This window comes from Elaeis guineensis, chromosome 13 (genome assembly GCF_000442705.2).
Source record: "Elaeis guineensis isolate ETL-2024a chromosome 13, EG11, whole genome shotgun sequence".
NCBI lineage: Eukaryota > Viridiplantae > Streptophyta > Magnoliopsida > Arecales > Arecaceae > Elaeis > Elaeis guineensis.
In genome coordinates, this window is record NC_026005.2 from 20,242,602 (window position 1) to 20,252,678 (window position 10,077).

Consider the following 10,077-nt stretch of genomic DNA (forward strand, 5'->3'; position numbering starts at 1 on the left):
AGGAGTATTTGAGCAAAAGTGAGCTCTGCTATTCTCATACTTATGGGGGTGAATCAGCAATATTCCAGCTGAAATCAAAAAGGCAACGGGTAAGATATTTCAAGCCAGGGAGAAGTAAAACATGGAAGAGTAGCAGCTTTATTGATGCAGAATAGTTTTACTTCCAATGTTCTTCAGATTACGTGGACTGGAAAAATATGAAATGGACATGTATTTTGTTCAGTGGACTTTATTGACTTGGTGGTGTATGGATGCAGGTAGACGCAGCAGGCTCAAAAAGATGGGAACGAGCTTTCCGTCGTATGTATTACTGTTGAATGTTAGCTCCTTAAACATCCTGCAGTATAGACTTGGGCCAAACACTTTACTTTCCGGCAAATGGCAGGGGATGTTTAGGTGCAAGAGTTCTGATGGCATAAAGGTTAGATCTGTATGTCTTTTCTATATTAGGTGTGGTGGGGTTGCTTTTATATACGTCAGAGTATCTCCTATGTTATGTGTAAAGCTAGTGTAATTTCTTTTAAAGCAAATGCTCCCTTTCTTATCCAAAACAAAAATAAAAAACAAGCAGATAAATGTAGATTCTCTAATGCTATCAATTTACAGCATCAGCACAGGCCTCTTTAACCGAGCACAAACTATTATACAACCTCTCACCGAGCTTTGGAGGTAAAAATAAGCCGCTCTCTGGCTGTTGGTCTCCAAGTTCAAAGCACGTATAAAAGACAATGTTGGGAATTTATTTATTTTCTCCAAGGACAACGTTTGAGTTTTTAAAACAAATATGCTACGTCGCACATTTCAAAATAAATAACTATTGTTTACTTTAGTATACCCGGGTAGAGGCTTTTTGGATTCTGGTTTCAACCATCCATTTGCTTCTTACCACCTGCGCATGTCTAACCCGTAACTCCAAAAGTTGGAATCCAAAGGGGCACGTGAAGGAAGATCAGGAATTTTTTTTTTTTATAAAAAAAATCAAACATACTCTATCAGTGCAGCATGAATACGTTTCAGAAAATTTTAAAAATAAAATATTTAAAAATTGAGGATGAGCAGCTGCAGCTGTCCAATTTTTACCGTAGATCCGATGTGATTAGTCACATAAATCACTATTTAATTTACAATGCTATTGATTTATCTAGACATATGTCATTTTATAAGAAAATAGAATAGCTTTTATTTGCCAGCAATCCTGTATTAGAAGATGGAATCAGACTATGCGGCGGACAAAGTAGATTTTCACCTAACAATAGTGAAAGAGTAATCTACAAGAATGACAACGGGAGCTCTTAATTTTTCATAGAATTTATCTGACCTTTTCAAACAATATGCAATTCTGTCATTAATATCATAGTATCCGATACTTTGACTCCGCATGCTGCAACATGTATGCCACTAGTAACACAAAAGCTTTGTCAATGGATTCAAATTTGTATTTTTTACATGAAAGAATGGTTCATCTTGTTTTACAATAATAACCGTTAGATTGCATAATATCTATTTCAAGATTTATATAAATAGATAAAAAAAATTAGAATATTTTAAAATTTGTACAAATCTAATAGTTGGTATTGTAAAAAATGATCAACATTATTTCATGCAAAAGATACAACCCTAACCCCTTGTCAATTGCTCAAGAAAAGGAAACAAACATGCTGTGCTTAGTGATCTATTATGGCCTATCATAAGGACAAAGTAACTTAATACTAATCTTAAAGGAGAATAAAGATGAGACAGTGTATGGAGGCAAAGAATACTATTCTAATTCTCCCCATGGCTTTTGCCTCTTTCTTCGATCTTGATCTTCTTTATTCCGGCATCTGCAATTTAGCCCACAGGTCCGCCAAATCATCCACAATTTAATAATAAGTCCCTGGTTACTATTTTATTAATCCTTCTATTTTAAAGAAGTGGAGGCCCAATGCCGCGCCCTTCTCTCCCTCTCCTCTTTAAGGTGGCCACCGCCGCCGTCACCGGCGGTGCCGCGCTCCTCGCATTCCGGCGGCTCAACCGCGACGAGGCTGTCGTCTCCCTCCGCCGTGAGATCCGCGACGCCCTCCACCTCCTCCGTCCGGTCGCCGGTGGAGCTGCCGCCACCCCGCCAGCGGTCCTCGTCGCGGGAATCCGGGCCCACGGCAAGAGCTCGTTCGTGAACACCGCGTGCCGCGCCCTCGCATGCGAGGCCGGCCCCCTGATCCTCCGCGCGGAAACAGCTCCGCCGGGCCCCGGCTCCGCTACCGTCGCGCGCCGGGTGGTCCGGGCGGTGGTGGCGGGTGGACAGGGTGCGGAGGAGGAGGAGGAGGAGGCGATGGTGGAGCTGGTGGACGCGCCGGCGCTGCCGGAGGCCGGAAGGCTGACGAGGGCCGACGTGGAGGCGGCCCTGGGCGGCGTCGGGGGAGGGATTGGGGCGGCGCCGGCGGTTGAGTGCGTGGTTCTGGTGCTCCGCTGCGGCGGACCGGCGAAGGAGCGGAACCTGGCGGTCAGGAAGCTGCCCGAAATCGCCAGCGCCATTCGCGAACGAGGTACCGCTGCCCATACTGCATTGTGAAACCCGTTTCCCATAGAATGGAACCGGCATATCATGTACCGTTTCCTGTTGTATCGGTAAGAATGCAGTTTGATTTGTTTAATGATGTCAGGCTTGCATTTGGTGATCGTGTTAACCCACAGGAAGGCCATTAAAAGCCTGAAAGAAGCTGAAGATGTTCGTCGGGAGGTGGCCTTCAGGGCAAGAACTGATTGTGTTTATTTCATGGAGAACTACATATCAAGCAACACGCTTAACATTCGCCATCCTCGTGCATTAAGAAATGAGTTTGAGACGCACTTTACGGTGCTTACAATCATCAGGCAGTGCATCGAGTTTGTCAAATTATATCGAAGCCATTCATCACAGAAGACAGATACAATGAAATAGAAACTATTACGTTGTGACTGAAAAATTAATGCCTCAATTAGAAATTATCTTAAATTTAGTAATACAAAATTGTAAGTATTTTTTATGACTTTTATGCCCAGAGCAACTCTCTCTCTACCGAGATCCGAGAAGGACCTTTCACTTCAAGGAATATAAGCATCATAATTTTTATGAAATACAAATCTTTTCTAAATTTGTAAAAGGGTTTCTGTTAATTGTCGATATTTCAAAATGGCCTAAAAATATTAATTATTTATCTAATAAAAAAATATTTTTGAGGAAAATAATGGTGAAAAATAATTCGGTCGAGTTTTAATACTTATGTATATTTATTTTCGCATAGCAATGAAATAGCAAAATAAGACTCAGTCTAATGTTTGATGACCAAGTAAAGAAAAGATCCTTGTCTTCCTTTTGAGGGCAAAACCCTTTTATCCACGGTTGCTACCTTTGATCCTTAAGAGAGCAACAAAGGAAAACTAGATTCCTTATTCATTTGTTCATAGATTGTCTCTATTCTCTCCAGCACACAGGTATTTATGGATTTAAATAGACAAAAAAAATTTAAAGAGAAATATAGAATATAACACAATGATCAACCATTAATTTATCTTTTTTTTTTTGAGAGAATCCAACTACTAATAGATCATAAGTATTGTTCCCTTTGCAAAAAAAGTATAAATAATTAGCTAGGCTGCATCGATATATGGGCATACTATTGGGACTCATTTGATTGACGGATAGTAGAAGGAGAAGAGGCATTTCTTAGGAAGTGGAGAGGGGATCTCTTATTTGATTAGAATTTTAATAGGAGAGAGAGTGAAAAATTTTTTTTCCATAGAAAGTCATTTCACACATTTTATGAAAAATGAAAACCCATGGGGGAGGTAAGTTTTGGAATTTTCCATGGAATGGAAAGTGATGATATTTTTTCTTTTCCAAAATATCCTTTTAAGATCCACGACTAAGCTTTTGTAAAATATCAATAGATGGTTAGGATGAAATACTTAATAGTGAATAATATTATATCAATATTATCTTAATATTTATATAAATATAATATTAATATTAAATTATAATATTTATTATATTTTAATATTTATACTAATATAATATTTTTATTAATATTAGTATAATGTTTATATTAATATATCAATATTTATATTAATTTAATATTATATTTATATCTATATTAATAAATTTATTGTATTAATATAATATTATATTAATATAATATAAATATATATTAGTATCATATTTACATAATATATTATTATGGTCTAATATTATATTATAATATATTAATATTTTATTTATATTTATATAGATATAATATTAATATTTATATAAAGTTTAGGAGTAAAAAAGTATGATCTTATATCTACTAAGGATATAATAAGTATTTTATATAATTTTTTTAGAAAAATGAGAGTCCAATCAAAGATAAGCTACTTTGTAATAAGTCACTTTTTTATGGTCAATCAAACATGTCAAAATTTTATTTTTAAAAAATAATTTTTAAAAAAATTATTTTCTAAAAAAATATTTTTTGGGAAGAATTTTTTTTAAAAAAAATCAAACAAATTCTTAGTATCTAAATTAAAAAAGATAGATGGTAGTATGTCCGGCTCATATCTTAATTTTTAAGAACTTTTACTGTTGGATGTAGCCTTCTTGCATGAAGCCACGGGTCTCTGCTTTCTATATCATTGTCATTTAGTAATCGTCTCCACAGCCCCTTAGTAATCATCTCCCCTTCTGCATTCTATCGTAAGTCCTTTTATGTATTGAGTTGTTGACTTAGCTTTACAAATAACATGGAATATAACTGGCCTTCCATTCAATACTTAGTCTCCAGATAGGTTATATTCAATACTTAGTTCTTTATATCCTTAATGAGGATAGGATGTGACTAGTCCTATCCAACATTTAACTCCAATAAGTAGCTTCCACTCTAGCCCTATTAAATCAGATCTGAATGTTTGGCCTACTTTTTATTATCGAGACAATATTTAATATTATGTCATTATTACTAAACTCCTGGCATTGCCATATGGCTGATATCTAACTGGTCTTTGGGCTTCTCCTATAATTTAGAATATTGTATAAATGGATGCCAATCACAACTTGTTGATTGATAACTAAATCATTTTTCAACATTAAACCAAGGTGTCTTGTGAAACATGACGTGCGGTATCAAGACAATAGATACAAATAAAATGACAAGAAATGTGAGGTTTATTGGTGAACTTTATGTGCTAAACATGTTGAAATGATGGGCCATATTATAAAACGATTGATGGTATTGAAAGGAACCAGATCTAGGATTTCAGGGTTAGATTTTGAAATTTTTTCAAGATCAGGCAGCGGAAGACTAAAATAAATCTTTTAAAATCAAAAAATCTCTAGATCTAAGATTCTATTACATGATTATTACATAGCATTAAATCAGAAATTAAAATATATAGAGCATGAACTATATGTTGATCATATCAACATGTTTATATACTACATCTAATGTATGTATTAAATAATTGATCAGATCCATTACCTTGCAAGTTAGACGTTCTAACCTTACTGATCTGGATTTGAGGATGATGTTGCAAACCGTACACGTGTCCGGTCTCTAGGAGTCATCCACATGAGCCCACGAATCTCGACTAGAAGTTCTGCTTCAGGAAATCAGCACAGTATGCTAGTACTGTGCTGATCCTTCTTCGATGGTTGATCAGGTGCCTCCTGCTTCTTTATTTGGGCTCTTCCAAAGATGAGAAGTAGGAGGAGGAATTTTAGATCTGAGACGCTCTCAAAAAACTCAAGATGGAAGAAGAAAAGAGATGAAACTAACAATCCTAGAAGAAGATCCTCTTTTTCTTCTCTTTACTCTCTCCTAGACACCCTGTCTTGTGTCTATTATATCTCCACGACCCAAAAGTCTTTCTCTCTGATTTTTGGATGCCCCAAAGGCCTCTCAAATCTCTGTAATCTTCAAAAAATTTATGAAGAAATTTATTTTATAGAGAGAGATATGATAGAGTCTTTGTCTAGGTCAAATACCTAGTCAAGGCTTATCCAAACATGGTAAGATAAGGGGCGCCCAACTCTTGGGTGCCTCCTCCTTATTTTCGTGCATGGACCACCAGCAAAGGGTGCACAATGTGTGCCCTAAAAGTCACAAAAATCTCAAAAAAAATCTGGATAAATTTGGTGCAAAAAGGAAAGAGTTTTGGATTTCTAAAACTTTATCTCATAGAATTTGAAATCCAAACTTATTCCTACTTTGATTTGATCCACAACCACTTTCCATATATGAAAGAAGAGAGAAAACTTTTTGGATGTAGGAAAGACCTGGGAGAGAGCTTTTGTCGCACAAAATAAGAAGGGATTGGCGTGGAATAAGAGAGAGGGCGTGAGGGGGGCTTATGTGGCGCAAGGTGGAATCCTAGTCTTACTAGGATTCTATCTTATGACTTGTTTTAATTTGGTTTCTCAAACCAAATCAAATCAAAATTAGATCAACCCAATTAAAATAGGTCTTAACCCAATTAAGAACCTAATTTAATCAGATTAAATTAGATTTAAATCTGATTTAATTTTTTAATTAAATTAGAAATTAGGTTGACCCAAGTCCTAATTGAACTAGGACTAGTTTTTTCCTTGCACTTGGCTTATACAATAAACCAATTGGACTTGATCCAATCAAGCCCAAACCAAATCTAATTAAATCATATTCAATTAGACTTAATCTCAGCCCATTGGCTTAATTAAATTAAGTCAAATAGCAATCAAATTACTAATCGATCCTCCTACAACACTTGTACTAGGTTAAATGTCAATCATATTGATCATTTAACCCTAGAATGATTCTTAATCGTTCATCAACCATCCGATCGGATCATGAACTCTAATGTGTGTAACCTCATAGGTTCGAACCTAAGCTGATATTATAGGAATAAATTTCTGTACCAATCGAAGTGACCATCTAGCAATGGTACCCAACGATCGGATAGGTCGAATGTGTAGAACAACATCCTTAGAACCCATGCGGATATAGTTTCCATATAATTCATCCCCTTGATCAAAATGATCATAAGACACCTCAGAGTTTAACTGTCAACTCTAATCAGGTTGTCCACATTGTATTTTAAAATATCAAATCCATCTGATGGATTATCCTGGTCAAGGTTTTGCTAAATTGAAATACAGTGACTCATTCTTCTCCAACTCTTGGAGTGATCAATCCCATCTCGATCACACTCTGACTTCGCAAGTACTTAACTATACCCAGAAGCCTTCCGTCACTGAATTAGAAATTTAGTTAGTCCAGTACCAAAGCACAGTGAGTTGCTTGCAAGTCACTGAGGTGATCTCAGGTCTAAGGGACACTTATACTTATATTCCATCAGAGACATTCTCGATAGCAGAATGCTCTGGAGTTGAATATGTTCCCTGACGATGTATCCTTACATCTCACCTGTATGCCATACCAGTGTCTCCACACTCCTTGGTTAAGAGGACAATCAATCCATATGGCCTATAGCGACCTATGCTCGATAGAAGCTGTCGTCCTTATTAACAGCCTATCATTTGATCGTTAACAGTTTTAAGGACTAATCGATAAATCTTCTCTTTATCGAATCTAAATAGTTCTAAGGACTTCATCATAACAACAGAGTTCATTAGAAGATTAATGCTTATGATAAAAATGTCAAATATATTTTATTTATTAACAAATCAATTACCATACAAGATTGCTCAACCGTCAACAGGCTGATGATTGATTTTTGGGACATATTTTCCAACAACTCTCACTTGTCCTAAAGCCACTGGGCACATTATCTAATACCCATCTTCGATTTGTGATTGTCGAACTCCTTTATCGTCAGGGCTTTAGTGAAGGGGTCGGTCAGATTCTCCTTTCCGTCGATCTTCTGAAAGTCGACATCACCTCGATCCACGATCTTTCGGATCAGGTGGAAGAGGCGCAAAATATGCTTCGTCTGCTGGTGTGCTTTAGGTTCCTTCATCTGAGCTATGGCACCAGTGCTGTCGTAGTAGGATAGGATCGGACCATCAAGAGAGGGTGCTACTCCGAGCTCGGTAATAAATTTTCTCAGCCATACAGCTTCCTTCGCGGCATCCGATGCTGCGATGTACTCTGCTTCACAAACAGATTCTGCCACTGTATGCTGCTTGAAACTCTTCCAGCAGATAGCTCCACCATTCAGAGTAAAGATATAACCCGACACGCTTCTGCTGTCATCTTGGTCAGATTAAAAGCTGGAGTCTGTGAACCCCACAAGTTTCAGATATGACTCACCATAAATCAATCATTGGTCCTTAGTATTTCTTAAATACTTAAAAGGATGGCTTTAACCACTTTCCAGTGGTTTTCTCCAGGATCAGATTGGTATCTACTCACTACTCCTAGTGAGTATGCCACATCTGGTCTTGTACATGTCATGGCGTACATGATAGATCCCACGGTCGAAGTATATGGGATTCTACTCATACGCTCTCTCTCTTCAGAAGTTGTCGGACAATCCTTCTTAGAGAAAGAAATTTCATGGCCTATCGGTAGATAGTCCTTCTTGAAATTTTTCATGCTGAACCTCTTCAGCACAGTGTCTATGTACATGGACTGGGATAATCCAAGTATCTTTTTAGATCTATCCCTATAGATCTTCATCCCTAGGATGTAGGATGCTTCACCCAAGTTCTTCATGGAGAACTGCGATGACAATCAAACTTTTATTTTCTGTAGTGCAGGGATGTCATTTTCGATTAAGAGAATGTAATCCACGTACAAGATAAGGAATACCACAACTGGATCATTTACCCATTTATAGATGCAGGACTCTTCTCCATTCTTAACGAAGCCATACGTTTTGATCACCTTATCAAAACGCATGTTCCAACTCTGAGAAGCTTACTTCAATCCATAAATGGATCTCTGAAGCTTGCATACCTTGGACTCATCTGTGGATGTAAATCTCTCAGGTTGTATCATATACACCTCTTCAGTCAGCTCTCCATTCAGAAAAGCTGTCTTTACATCCATTTGTCAGATCTGATAATCCCGATGGACAGCTATTGCAAGCATTATCCGAATAGATTTGAGCATTGCCACAGAAAAAAATATCTCGTCATAGTTAATACCATAACGTTGATGATACCCCTTGGCAACCAGATGGACTTTATAGGTCTCCACCTTTCCGTCTGTGTCCCTTTTCCTTTTGAACACCCATTTACACCCAATGGGTTTAAGCCCTTTAGGTGGGTCAACCAACGTCCATACATCGTTGACCTTCATGGACTCCATTTCGAATTTCATGGCTTCAAGCCATTTCTCAGAATCAGATCTTTGCATTGCATCCATGTAGGTGATCGGATCCTCATCGTTCTCATCGAGTTCGATGGGATCACCGTTTCAGATCAAGAAACCATAGTATCTATCCGATTGATGTGGTACTCTACCGGATCGCCTTAATAGTGCAGGTACATTGGGCTCCAGATCTGATCTAATCAAATCCAACTCAGGTTCAGCTATTAGTGTCGGTCCTTCTACCTATTGAACTTCATCAAGTTCAACCTTAGAGGCAATGGTTCCTTCACCAAGGAACTTCTTTTCTAAAAAGATTGCCTTAAGGCTGACGAATACCTTTTGTTCATCAGTATGGTAGAAAAAATATCCTTTGATCTCTTTGGGATACCCTATGAATGTGCATTTGTAAGACCTAGGTCCAAGTTTGTCTGTGACTAATCGTTTGACATAGGCCGGGCACCCCCAGACCCTAAGGTGTGAAGGTGCTGGCTTACGCCCAGTCCATATCTCATATGGAGTCTTAATTACAGACTTACTTGGAATCCTATTTAACAGATAATAGGTCGATTCGAGTGCATATCCCCAGAAGGATATCGGCAAGCTGGCAAAACCCATCATGGATCGGACCATGTCTAACAGAGTCCAATTTCTCCTTTCAGACATACTATTATGCTGTGGTGTTCCTGGAGGAGTCTATTGAAAGAGAATCCCATTCTCTCCTAGATATGTGAGAAACTCACTAGAAAGATATTTTCCTTCTCGGTCAGATCGAAGAGTTTTAATACTATTCTCAGTTTATTTTTCTACTTCACTTCGAAATCGTTTGAACATT

The 10,077-nt window shown here is 37.6% G+C and overlaps 1 protein-coding gene across 1 annotated transcript; it reads left to right on the plus strand.

Moving 5' to 3' along the window:
• The first annotated feature begins 1,755 nt into the window (after nucleotides 1-1,755).
• On the plus strand, nucleotides 1,756-3,037 carry LOC105056351 (uncharacterized). Its single transcript, XM_010938519.4, has 2 exons — nucleotides 1,756-2,525; nucleotides 2,643-3,037. Exons 1-2 carry the CDS (start codon nucleotides 1,925-1,927, stop codon nucleotides 2,918-2,920), a joined length of 879 nt encoding a protein of 292 aa, XP_010936821.1. The 5' UTR covers nucleotides 1,756-1,924; the 3' UTR covers nucleotides 2,921-3,037.
• The last annotated feature ends 7,040 nt before the right edge of the window (nucleotides 3,038-10,077 follow it).

Bases quoted from the DNA above. Each gene is read 5' to 3' on its own strand.
- LOC105056351 (XM_010938519.4), top strand. From the start codon at position 1,925: ATGCCGCGCCCTTCTCTCCCTCTCCTCTTTAAGGTGGCCACCGCCGCC. The intron at 2,526-2,642 runs GTACCGCTGCCC...TAATGATGTCAG, and splicing joins CAGCGCCATTCGCGAACGAG to GCTTGCATTTGGTGATCGTG.